General features: G+C 36.1%; 1 protein-coding gene across 2 annotated transcripts in view; it reads left to right on the top strand.

The window, feature by feature from the left end:
• Nucleotides 1-444: 444 nt before the first annotated feature.
• The window catches only part of Rtnl1 (Reticulon-like1), a 27,280-nt gene continuing 13,547 nt past the window's right edge, over nt 445-14,177 (top strand). The window contains exon 1 of one of the 2 annotated variants that reach the window (XM_068368151.1): nt 445-564. In XM_068368151.1, coding sequence (XP_068224252.1) covers nt 480-564 — 85 coding nt within the window. In that variant the 5' untranslated portion in view covers nt 445-479. Of the gene's footprint in view, nt 565-9,556; nt 9,710-14,177 lie in introns of those variants that run through there. The other variant, XM_068368152.1, reaches the window with a different exon arrangement.

Raw genomic sequence — 14,177 nt, 5'->3', positions numbered from 1 at the left:
AGTTCCTTTTTCGAAATTGGCACTTCTAGAGATAGCTTTCTTATAAAATTGAAAACTAACCAAACCAGGCAGGCATCACTAGAGAATTTAAATGTCCACGTTTAAAAAAATGCACCTGATTTAAGAGCACTACATATTCATAACCTTTTTACAGTAAAAACTATTCACAAAATGTCAACCAAGTAAGTTCTATTGACTGTGCACGTTGGTTTGGTAAAAGGGTCATCTATGGCTGTCTGTGCTATTGTGTCAAATACATGTTAACAAAGGTAGATGGAATATTAAAACACACACACATCTAATCAATGTTTGATGTTTTCAATTGGTTTTTTAATATAATGGTGGCGGTGGTGGTGACGGTATATATGTATAAAAAAAGACGAGAAGCACTCCTTAAATTAAACTCGACCCTGGCAACATGAACTTTTAACTAGCTGATCTAGTTGAAAGAGAGTCCAGCCATCTTGTTTTTTAACTTTATGCTTTTTTTTCTCTTCTCTCCTCTTCTGCACGCTCGCACAAACACAGGGGCCTGGTTCAACCCCGACCAGCTGGACCCGCGAGGTAAGGTGTCAACTTAGTCAACTAATAAAATAATGGGGCGATTGGCCGATTTTTACGTCGCTTTCTTTGTCAGTTCCTACCTCTTTCTACCTCTCTGTACCTCTCTGACTCTCTCTAACCAACTCACTCTCTTATCTAGAATACTTGTACAAACCTCTCTCGCTTTGCTAGTTCATTTTATCTCTAGCAATTCTAGCAATTCTTGCATTAATGTTTTACTCTGATTGTCAGTGACTTTACTGTTGTGGTCTATATTATTATTATTATTATTATTATTATTATTATTATTATTATTATTGATATGATGGCGTTGCTTCATAATTAGGCTGGCTACGAGATATAAAAAGCGTAGTATTGCTTGCGTAAAGCATAGCTTTTCCACCTTGTTCTGTACAGAACTTGGTGTTTACAAGCAGTACTGTACTGGGCAGATTCTCTGTTCAGAGATACTGACAGTGTCCGTCCCCTTCAAACTTAGCGTAATAAGGAGAAGTCCTTCTAAGAATATCTTCCCTAAGTGCTACAGTGATCTTATAAGCAAAGTCCCCCTGGAAGGAGGCCCCAAGCCCCCCCCCCCCACTCACCCCCACCCCTGGAGGAAAGCTCCCAAAGGCCCCCTTGTACAGACGTTCTTAATGTCATCTGAAAAAGTCCCTCTCTATACTTCACAGTTTCACTAATTTACCAATGAAAAATGCTCTAAAATGCTCAACCCCTCACAGTTTTACAACCAAATGCTCCCCCCCCCTTGGAAGAAAGCCCCAAGCCCCCCCCCCTTGGAGGAAAGCCCCCAAGGTCCCCCTTGTACAGACGTTCTTAATGTCATCTGAAAAAGTCCCTCTCCATATTTCACAGTTTCACTAATTTACCAATGAAAAATGCTCTAAAATGCTCAACCCCTCACAGTTTTACAACCAAATGCTCCCCCCCCCCCCTTGGAAGAAAGCCCCAAGCCCCCCCCCCCCCCCCCCCCTTGGAGGAAAGCCCCCAAGGTCCCCCTTGTACAGACGTTCTTAATGTCATCTGAAAAAGTCCCTCTCCATATTTCACAGTTTCACTAATTTACCAATGAAAAATGCTCTAAAATGCTCAACCCCTTACAGTTTTACAACCAAAATGCTCCCCCCCCCCTTGGAAGAAAGCCCCAAGCCCCCCCCCCCCTTGGAGGAAAGCCCCCAAGGTCCCCCTTGTACAGACGTTCTTAATGTCATCTGAAAAAGTCCCTCTCCATATTTCACAGTTTCACTAATTTACCAATGAAAAATGCTCTAAAATGCTCAACCCCTCACAGTTTTACAACCAAATGCTCCCCCCCCCCCCTTGGAAGAAAGCCCCAAGCCCCCCCCCCCTTGGAGGAAAGCCCCCAAGGTCCCCCTTGTACAGACGTTCTTAATGTCATCTGAAAAAGTCCCTCTCCATATTTCACAGTTTCACTAATTTACCAATGAAAAATGCTCTAAAATGCTCAACCCCTTACAGTTTTACAACCAAAATGCTCCTTCCTGTTACAAGCAAATGCTCCAGCCCCTTCAATTCCCCCTCATAAATAACAAATGCTCGCAAATGCTCGTTATTCATAATTCCAACACGTCCCCTTCAAGAAATGACCTCCCTCCCATTCCAATTAAAAGCGAAACATTTTTTTTTTTCAAATACCTTTTGGTATTGATCTCTGCTAATTCATTCGCTGCAAGCTGTTTGCAAACAGTATTTGCAAGCAAGAGCTGGTTAATTGTGCCCTTATTCAGCACAGGAGCATGTTTGAAACTTATTTTCTTGAATATTTTTCTCAAATTTTTTATATGGAAGTATTTTATCATCAGCTTTCAGAAATGATATAAAATTGTTCGAATGGCTGCTTGTCTATTTGTGCTGTATCTTTTAATAGATTTTATATATAATTTATATAATTTTTTAAGGATCTAATTAGTAATAAGCCCAATAAATGTGTAAATGTTAGAATATATTTTTATATTTTTGTATTGTGAATGTTGTCTATGTCTATACTAGAATATTCTTACCCAAATGAACCCAGTGTATACATAGCTAAGAATCCCTTTAGCTACAATTGTTAATTATATTCTCCAAGACCAAAACAACAGAGAAGTATTTGAAGGTTTAAAAACATTGAAAATATATTTTTATATATATCAAAAGAAATGTAAGGGTTATTAATAAATTCCAAAAAATAATTAAGGAAATTGTAAAACAATTTTCATTGTTGTAGATTTGGTATAATAGGTGTTATGCACGATTTGTGGTCTCTCTCTCTCTCTCTCTCTCTCTCTCTCTCTCTATAGGTGTACATATGATATTATTAGATAGATAGCTAGAATAATAGATAGATTGGTAGATGCATAGGTGAGTGGTGGCTTGTATTTACATTAATGTTGTACATAGAAATTATATACATATATGAATATATCTCACCATAGGTAAGTCTGAAAATATATATAGTTATAAATAAACCTCATGTGTTTTACTACTAATGAAAAGGCTATTTTCAGCCTTTGATGCTCCGTTATGGTGAATGAAAGTCCTTTAGTCTTACATTTTGTCGACATAAAAAAAAATTTCTATTTTTGTCCATTGCGTAGTCAAGGCTGTGTTTGGGTGTTTCCGTGTTGTAAATTAGAATGCTTTGGCATTTTGATACTTAGGAAAATATTTATGGAGTTTTAATACAATTTATATACACATGCACTTACTGTATACATGTATGTATGATATTTATATATTTATATTTACGTACATATATACATACAGCGTATCCCCCCAAAATGGGGGAATTTTTGTCGTAATGCCAGTTTTCTTAGCTAGTCTCGCTTACTACTTTAGAATATTAGTTAGGAGATTTTTTTATATATATTTATATTTACGTACATATATACATACAGTGCATCCCCCCAAAAATGTGGAGATTTTTTGTCGTAACGCCAGTTTTCTTAGCGAGTCAATCCTTTCACTTACCATTTTAGAATACTAGTTGTTACGAGTTTTTTATATATTTATATTTACGTACATATATACATACAGTGCATCCCCCCAAAATGTGGAGATTTTTTGTCGTAACACCAGTTTACTTGGCGAGTCGGTCCTTTCGCTTACCATTTTAGAATACTAGTTGTTAGGAGTTTATATATATATATATATATATATATACACACAGTGCATCCCCCAAAAATGTGGAGATTTTTTGTCGTAACGCCAGTTTTCTTAGCGAGTCAATCCTTTCACTTACCATTTTAGAATACTAGTTGTTACGAGTTTTTTATATATTTATATTTACGTACATATATACATACAGTGCATCCCCCCCAAAATGTGGAGATTTTTTGTCGTAACGACAGTTTACTTGGCGAGTCAATCCTTTCGCTTACCATTTAAGAATACTAGTTGTTAGGAGTTTTTTATATATTTATATTTACGTACATATATACGTACAGTGCATCCCCAAAAAATGTGGAGATTTTTTGTCGTAACCCCAGTTTACTTGGCGAGTCAATCCTTTCGCTTACCATTTTAGAATACTAGTTGTTTGTAGTTTCAATATTTAATGTTATTAAAGTGTTTAGGATAGTTATAAAGGTTGAAATATAATAAACTTGATATTCAGTAGTTCGACTGTTGGCTAATTTAACATTGCTTCACAGATAGATTCAGAGTTCAATGTTACTTCAATTCCTACTGTCAGTTTATATGATAAAGGTAAGGGGTGGAGCTGTATATTGTGTAATCATTTATCTATTATTGGAGTTGAATATTAACAATAATTTACTAATATTAATAAACTAGTGTACGTGACCCGTCAAATTGATGCTAAATATTTAGATAGATATTCACGCACATTCAGCCCTTCCCTCTACTTTTTCAAGTACAATATGACAGTTTGGGCAATTTATGGGAGATCATGGGTTCTGAGTGGTTGCCACTCAGCATGACAGGAACTTTATATATATATATATATATATATGTGTATATATATATTTAGCCATGCATTTGCTATTTATTATATATTGGAGATGGTAGATTTTCCTACAAATAAATCCATTTGGTTATTGTGTTTTACTAATTTTACACAGCCAAAGGATAATGTATTAATTGTTGAACCCTGTCCTTCAATTTTTGAAGATATCCTAAGGGATCAGCTATAGTATGATGTGTTAATTGTTAAACCATATCCTTCAATTTAGGATTATGTCTTAAGGGACTGTTAATTAAGGGAGCTATTTCAGATATTTAACCTAATAGGAGACTCCTAGTTCACTGGAACAATGTATTCATGATAATTGAATGCTATTTAAGGGTATATAGTTAGTAGAATACCGGAAATTGAATAAGTGTCATTAGAACATGAAATATATGAAATGTATGATATTTTAGTATAGTGTGTAGATGTGTATACATGCTCCATGTATGAAATATGAATAATTTTCATTTTTGGTTAATTTAGCGAATATTGACTAACCTTTTTGTTATTGATTTTGATGTAAATGAAAAATCATTCAAATGATGATTGAAGGTACAGGAATGTATACCTCATATATGAAATCGAAGGAGTAATTTTCACTTTTGGGTAATTTATGAAATATTAATTCTATAACATTTTATATTTAGGATATAAAAGTAGAAATGGTCAGTTGAAATTATAGAAGTATTGCATAGCTATATGAATTGATTTAAGTTAGAATGTATATTTGCTAACTTAGAAACATAGATGTACAAATCTACTGAAATTAGATATAGAAGGAACTATCTATACGAGAACACTTAGAGAAATGTTCCCGAAGCTTCGTACCTTTTCTGGAATACCATTCCAGTTAAGCAGATTCCAGTAAAGCAGAAACATGCTTAAAGTCCTGGAACTGGAAGACATTTTGAGCAATTCCATGCAGAGACAGAGACACAGGGGAGTGTGGTGGACCATCCAATAGGACATAGTGTATTGATAGCAACTCTCTCTCTCTCTCTCTCTCTCTCTCTCTCTCTCTCTCTCTCTCTCATTTTGAGCAATTTCATGCAGAGACAGAGACACAGGGGAGTGTGGTGGACCATCCAATAGGACATAGTGTATTGATAGCAACTTTCTCTCTCTCTCTCTCTCTCTCTCTCTCTCTCTCTCTCTCTCAATCAGTGCTAACAAAGGGCCACAGTGTAGAACGCTTAGGAAAAGCTCCCTTCTCTTGTTTAGTTGTGGTTTAGGTGGGTCTCTGGGTAGAGATAGCTTAGGGAAGGGAGACCTTTGTGGTGGACCGGGGGCTTGCCCCCCCCCCCCCCTTTCCCCCTTCTCTCTCTCTCCCCGCCCAACCCAAGGCAGGGTATTGATCGCCCGGTTCGGGCGGTGCCTGGGGTAGTGGGGGGCGGCCCTCCCCCCTGTATGTGGGTTATGCGATTTGTACGCATTGCGTGTGCGCATGGAAAGATATTTTTGTTTGTTTGTTTATTTACCTCGCGATTTTGTTTGTTTTTGTGCATTTCTTATTCAACATTGTATGTAAAGGGGAGATATATTTCTCTCTCTCTCTCTCTCTCTCTCTCTCTCTCTCTCTCTCTCTCAGACACGCCATTTAACATCTCTATTACCACCTCCTCTTCAAATATACGCCCTTAATTACCTTTTTTTTTTTTATTTATCCGTATAAGCGTATTTATATAATGATATAAAATCAAACCACGTACGCAAATTTATCGTGTATTCTCAATATACGCATTTAGCATCTGTATATACGCATCTACCTGCCCCTCCCAAATACGCATTTATCAGTCCTTGCTGGGCGCAATATTTTGCGTATACCATTTCCATCTAACTTAGAAATTCCAATATAGTTTTTATGTATAATAAGTTTTCTTTCCTACGTTGTTCAAAATATATACTTCTATTTAGCACTGTTTTTAAAATGGCTTTACTTGCGTATATTATTTAGTTTTGCGTAAACGCAAGTATACTTATACTATACTTATACTTCTATATCGAGATTTGATACGAATTCATACGAGTATTATTATTATTATTATTATTAGCTAAGCTATAACCATAGTTGGAAAAGCAAGATGCTATAAGCCCAGGGGCTCCAACAGGGAAAAATAGCCTAGTGAGGAAAGGAAATAAGGCATTATATAAACTAAAAAGACTTATGTCAGCTTGTTCAACATAAAAACATTTACTGGAATTTTTAACGTTTGAAGTTCTACTGATTCAACTACCCGATTAGGAAGATAAATTTATATATTTATGATATATATTTAAATTGGGTTATTATTAAATTGGCAGTAAACTAGTTCATGTGGTTGTGTTTTTGGCCATATATTGGTGCGGTACTTAACGTCTTAGCGATAATTTTTTGGCGTTAAAATACAATAATAATAATGAAAAGAAAATGGCCCTGAAATAGGGTGGGCACAACCCGTAGAGTTTACGAGGATTTCGGCTAGGATGCTTATTTTGGCAAATGTAAATTACAAGAAATTATTTTGTTCTTAAATATGTTGGAGTATATATATATATATATATATATAAACACATCTTTCTATATGTCTTGTACTTCCAATTTTATTTTATTTTTTCAAAATATATGGTATCTTTCTGTTGAAATAAGATATTTTCTTTATTTGATACTAGTAAAGTTTCTATAGCTAGTATTTTGCATACTCAAATTGAAAGGTATAAACACATTTTTATATTTTAATTTAAATATATGTATATATATATATATATAGTGTATATATATATATATATATATAGTATATATATATATTTATATATATATATATATATATATATATTTACACGTATATATACTGTGTGTATATATATAGATTTATATATATACTGTGTGTGTGTATATATATATATATATATATACAGTATATACATATGTATATATATATATATATATATATAATCTTTCTTATTCCAGAAATAATTATCCTCCACCTCACTTTTCATCCTAAATATCCCTCCTTGTCTTGAATATATTCTTCCCCATTTTCCCCTCGGTCTGAATAATGTTCATCCTTTAAGATATAACTATTACTTCTGGTTATCTCGTGAGCTATGAGAGATCAGGGCATCATGATAATGGTCGACTTTTTTTATATGTATTTCTTTTTAAGTTTTTTTTATTCGTTGTTTGCTTTTTTTTATTTTTTGGTTTTTTGGTTTTCTCAAATTACTTGAAATAGTTTCGTGGTTTAAGTAATTTGAAATCATTTATTATTATTATTATTATTATTATTATTATTATTATTATTATCACTGCTACTACTACTACTACTAGCTAAGCTTCACCCCTTGTTGGAAAAGAGAGATGCTATAAGCCCAAGGACTCCCATAGGGAAAAATAGCCCAGTGAGGAAAAGAGATTATTATTATTATTATTATTTTTATTGCTAGCTAAGCTACAACCCTAGTTAGAAAAGCAAGATGCTATAAGCCCAAGGACTCCCAATGGGAAAAATAGCCCAGTGAGGAAAAGATATTTATTATTATTATTAATATTGCTAGCTAAGCTACAACCCTAGTTAGAAAAGAGAGATGCTATAAGCCCAAGGACTCCTACAGGGAAAAAATAGCCCAGTAAGGGAAAGAGATTATTATTATTCTTATTGCTAGCTAAGCTACAACCCTAGTTAGAAAAGCAAGATGCCATAAGCCCAAGGACTCCCATAGGGAAAAATAGCCCAGTGAGGAAAGGATATTTTTTATTATTATTAATAATGCTAGCTAAGCTACAACCCTAGTTGGGAAAGCAAGGTGCTATAAGCCCAAGGACTCCCATAGGGAAAAATAGCCCAGTGAGGAAAAGATATTTATTATTAATATTGCTAGCTAAGCTACAACCCTAGTTAGAAAAGCAAGTTGCTATAAGCCCAAGGACTCCCATAGGGAAAAATAGCCCAGTGAGGAAAGGAAATTATTATTTGTTATTAATATTGCTAGCTAAGCTACAACCCTAGTTGGGAAAGCAAGGTACTTGTCTTATATACATAATTAACTATACACATCATCTCGATATCTGTTTGTCTAGACTCTAGACTTTGAGAAAATTACTTATTTAATATATCACCCCAAGTTGGCAACACTCTCCCGCGCGGGATATAAAAAAAAACCGCCTGCGAGTTGGCAACGTTCTCCCGCGCGATTTTCCCGCAAAATTTTCTTCTTCCTCCAAATTTATATGAATGTTACCCTTGGGCGCCTTGCAGTGGTGATAAAACTTTTGCCAACGGCACAAGAGAGAGACATAATATGTCTTCATCTTTATTTTTATTTTACTGTTTTAATAATATTAAGAGTTTTATGTGAATAAACCTATATATCTACATTTATCTACGTTTTGAATTTTACATTTTATTATATTCTAAGACTTTTCTGTTAATAAACTTATTATATTCACCCCAAATTATCCGTTTTTTAAATTTATAGATTTTATATAATCTTATATATAGATATATTTTCCCCTTATGAGTGTCTGGCTATATATATATATATATATATATATATTTATATTTATATATATAACACCCACAGCAAAAACCCATTCAAAGAGGAGTGAACTCTTTAAACAGCAGGCCTGTAGTGATCCACGGACCTACTAAACTTGAGCCGAAGTGCCAGTATAGTACTGGTCTCCATGTATTTGAAATAGATGAAATCTAATGATTCTCTCTCTCTCTCTCTCTCTCTCTCTCTCTCTCTCGGTATCAGTCTCCCGCGAGAGACATGCAATATGGGACCCAGCTTGTGATAAATGCGTCGATGAGAGAGAGAGAGAGAGAGAGAGAATATCTACCGGCTGGCACTTCTAACTCACCTCTCCCTCCTCCTGCCATCAATTAACTTTGGCACTGCATCTCATACCTCTCTCTCTCTCTCTCTCTCTCTCTCTCTCTCTCTCTCTCCACCTTTTTTTTGCCCCTACACAGCCACCTACCCACCCATCCACACCTACGACCACACAGCTTCTTCTAGTGTGGATCTGTGTCGTGAGTGGGTTAGTTCATGCTGAAGAAGGGGCTCTCTTCTCGGCCCTCTCTCTGTCTCTCCCTCTCCTCTAGTGGTGCATGTTCGCTGGGGCCCCAAAAGTAGACATCTTCCCGAGCCTGCATACTTTAGATATCCCTCACAGGTTTCCCCGGCTCAACAGTGAGTATTGGTGGTAGTAGAAACCTTGTTGGAATCTCTCTCTCTCTCTCTCTCTCTCTCTCTCTCTCTCTCATATTTTTCAAGAACCCTGTAAGAATAGAATTCCTTCTCTCATGCTTTTACTCTTGGTTTTAAAGTGAGCTTTGTATATATATATATATATATATATATGTATATGTATATGTATACACACACACACACACCCCAACTCTTGTGCATTCATCACCCTACCCGGATTTTACACTGAGTAACGTTCTGTGCTATAAGCGTGCCATCAAAATGCTTTCAATATCCGACTAGCTTACATGCATTATACTTAATTTACCAATGCAGCTGTGCAGTTTGTACCACTTGCAAGCGCTTAACGTTTATATATCTCAATAAATTTATTTTACTTATAAACGCTAATTGTCTCCGTTTTCGTAGTCTATCATGACGATCGCATCTCTGGAGTTGAATATACTTTTCTGACTTGCTTTTATTATCTGCTAGTTTCCTATGAATTCATGCTAGTTATGAGTGGTTATAATACACTATACTGTATTTCCGTGTAGGCAATGATTCGTTCAATGAATCTACAATAGACTTTATAAAGTTATTCTAAAGAGGTAAAAAAGTTCTTAACTAAAGTACAGTTTTGCCTTCAAAGTGGATGTTTGTACAAGTATATGGAGAAATAGAAGAGATACGAATAATTTTCAAGTTTAATAGTCTGCAGGAGACGTTTTATCGTAATTACTGATGTACAGCCTGATCAAATTGGAAATTGCATGGATGACCAGGTTGTGTAAGGTATACCCAAATGATGGAAAGGTTCCCAATGACATTGCTTGACAAGTGTAATATGATGACAGGTAAAGTTGTGGAATGTCTATTTGCATCAGTTGACAGGTCCCAATGACACTACGTGACAAGTTTGAATGGCTGACCAGGTTGTGGAATGTACATCCAGATGATGGAAAGATTTACAATGATATTGCTCATCAAGTTTGAGTGGCTGACCGGGTTGTGTAGGTATATCCAGACGGGGGAAATGTACCCAAGGACATAATTTGACAAGTGTAATTGAGTGGCTGTCTAGGTGGTGTAATGTATTTCTCGGTCAGAGAAATCTTCCCATTGACAACTTGACAAGTGTAATCGAGTGGCTGACCAGGATGTGTACGGTATATCTGGGTGAGAGAAAGGATCCTAATGACGTTACTTGACAAGTGTAATGGAGTGGATGACCAGATTGTGTAAGATACTCCCAAATGAGGGAAAGGCTCCCAGTGAAATTACTTGATATTGTAATTGTGTGGATGACCAGGTTGTGTACGGTATATTTGGTGAGGGAAAGGTTCTTAATGACATTACTTGACAAATGTAATGGAGTGGGTAACCAGGTTGTGTAGGTATATCCGGATAAAAGATTCCCAATGAGTGAATGATTGTTCCTTTGCTTATGACAAGCTGGGTCTTAATCATTAATTTCAATTACAGTTTTGATAAAATTTGTGTTTTAGGAGAAATATGAAATATATATGCCAGATAATTCTGAAAGGGATGTAATATCTACCCTATTTTAGAAACTGCGAGTTATGAAACGAATTGACTGTTATAATCAAGGAAATCATCCGGTTACGAATTTAAAAATCTATATTTGTACCAAACTAAATCCTCAGTTGAAATTGAAGAGAATCAAATTCAGATAGTCATAGATATTAAATTTTTATCAGGTTTTGCTGGTAAATATGACTGAATACATTCATATCTCTCTCTCTCTCTCTCTCTCTCTCTCTCTCTCTCTCTCTCTCAGGTCGTATACTCTTGTACTTAACAAGTCCAATCAATGCTAAGGCCATAGTGTAGAACACTTAGATAGATCAGCTCTATTCCTGCATAGTTTTTATCGTTCTTTATCTCAAGCATCCAATGCCCCAGAGACAACTAAAGTCAAAAGAGCTTTAGAGGAGAGCTTCAAGAGGAGCTTTTTATCGTTATTTGTCTAAAGCATCCAATGCCCCAGAGACAGGTAAAGTCGAAAGAGCTCTAGAGGAAAGTTTCAAGAGGAGCTTTTTATCGTTCTTTATCTAAAGCATCCAATGCCCCAGAGACAGGTAAAGTCGAAAGAGCTCTAGAGGAAAGCTTCAGAGGAGCTTTTTATCGTTATTTATCTTAAGCATCCAATGCCCAAGAGACAACTCGAGTCAAAGAGCTTTGGAGGAAAGCTCCAAGAGGAGCTACAGATATGGGGGGAAACCATTTCATGAGCCTTAGAGCGCGCATGCGCGTCTATAGAAGCTTGGGAGCGCTTGTTGCATTTCAGCCTTTCCCCTTTCATGCATTTGTAATGAGCGGGTGACGTGGCAACGCTCTCTCTCTCTCTCTCTCTCTCTCTCTCTCTCTCTTTGTAATGTTCTCAATTTTCGTAATTTTCCTGTTGAAACATTGATTGTCAATTCCTGTGTTCTTCCAAATTCTCTCTCTCTCTCTCTCTCTCTCTCTCTCTCTCTCTCTCTGAAATGTTCTCAATTTTCGTAATTTTCCTGTTGAAACATAGATTGGTAATTCCCGTGTTCTTCCAAATTCTCTCTCTCTCTCTCTCTCTCTCTCTCTCTCTCTCTCAGAATTCCCCTGTGAGTCTCACTGTAGAGAGAGAGAGAGAGAGAGAGAGAGAGAGAGAGAACACCACGTGCACGAGATATAGTCAGTTCCGGTCTCAAGTTTTCTAAAAATAACCTCAGAGTCTTTTAGACTTGTCACACCGTCAGGCGCCCCAGGGAAGCCCCAGGGTATCCCCAGCTACCTACGGAGTATAGTCACATCCCCCCTTCACCCTTGGTAGACCAGAGAACGTATGAAGGACTTACTTCTGTACCTATACACTGGGGAACATGTTGAAAAGGTGCTAAATATATTTTTTCATATTGATCTAGAGAGGGACTCGGTAGAGAGCATGCCTTGGTACTCCAATGAGTATTATTTTGCTCTTAACTACACTGTGTACTTGTACTTCGATGTACTTTCTTGAAAATGTAATGGATTTATCCTTTGGTCATAGCCCGTATGTCCCCCAAGTTTGATTAAAATTGGTCCAGTAGTTTTTAGATAATGTTAAAAAATTAACAATTTCCCATTTACTTAACATTGCCTTTATGTTCAAAAGTACTGCTGCATACTTGTACTTCGACGTACTTTATCCAAAATGTTACAGATTCATCCTTGGTTCATACCCAACATATCTACCAAGTTTGATCAAAATCGGTACAGTAGTTTTTGTGCAAGAGTTGTTCACAATGAAATTAACAAATTGGGTGATACATTACTTCAATCTATTTTGACATCTCGAATCTTTTAATGAACAAAATATTTTTTTATATATTAGAATCAAATATAGATAATTTAGTGATTTATAACTAATATTTAACTATATCATATGGAAATGGTTCAAATTCATTTTATAAACCACATATATCCAGTATTCACTTTTAAACATATACTTTTATTCACACGAACTTTAGAAATGACACTGCTATAAAGTTTCTCAAGTTAGCTGCCCACCTTAAGCATTTTGTTCCAAAATCTCATAACCTGGCTAATTTCGCGAGATGGCGTTGCAGTAACTAGGGTCAACGAATCTCAGGAAAGTAGAGCTATGAAGTGGAGGTAAACTAGAACATATGATGGTGTTCGTGCTACGTAGTAATCTAGAATATAGCTGTAATTTTAACAGGTGTGTTCACTGATAAGAGCTTACCCCCCCCCCCCCTCTCTCTCTCTCTCTCTCTCTCTCTCTCTCTCTCTGTATATAGGCAGAAAATATAGCTAGTAGAAGCTATGGGATTTTATATTTTTAAGAATTTGAAGAAAAATTAAAACGTGTGGGAAAGTGTCTCTCTCTCTCTCTCTCTCTCTCTCTCTCTCTCTCTCAGTATATAGGCAGAGAAAATAGCTAGTAGAAGCTATGGGATTGTATTTTTAATAATTTGAAGAATAATGAATGTGTGGAAAGCATCTCTCTCTCTCTCTCTCTCTCTCTCTCTCTCTCTCTCAGTATATAGGCAGAGAAAATAGCTAGTAGAAGCTATGGGATTGTATTTTTAATAATTTGAAGAATAATGAATGTGTGGAAAGCATCTCTCTCTCTCTCTCTCTCTCTCTCTCTCTCTCTCTCTGATACCTGGTTCATGAGTCAATTTAGTAAGAATATTAAGGATATTACTAAAGTTCCAAATATTCATGACACAACACAACACATATCCGTGAGTCTCTCCCCCCAAAATTGGGGGCCTTCCATGTCCTAAACCCTTGTGAGATCTTGTTGAAGACTCCGATGACGTAATGCAATTATGCATGCCTCCCTTGTAAAGGAAGTTGGGGGGGGAGGGGGGTTAGGGAATGTTAAGAGTATTTAACCTATTGTCCTAATAATTGTAATGTTGATGTTTGTTTGTTCTTAGTGCATTAGATTCTTGGTGCAAAATTG

The sequence above is a fragment of the Palaemon carinicauda genome, unplaced genomic scaffold (assembly GCF_036898095.1).
Source record: "Palaemon carinicauda isolate YSFRI2023 unplaced genomic scaffold, ASM3689809v2 scaffold162, whole genome shotgun sequence".
Lineage (NCBI taxonomy): Eukaryota > Metazoa > Arthropoda > Malacostraca > Decapoda > Palaemonidae > Palaemon > Palaemon carinicauda.
The sequence above is the reverse complement of the archived record's forward strand: the minus strand, read 5'-3'. Positions and strand labels throughout refer to the sequence as shown.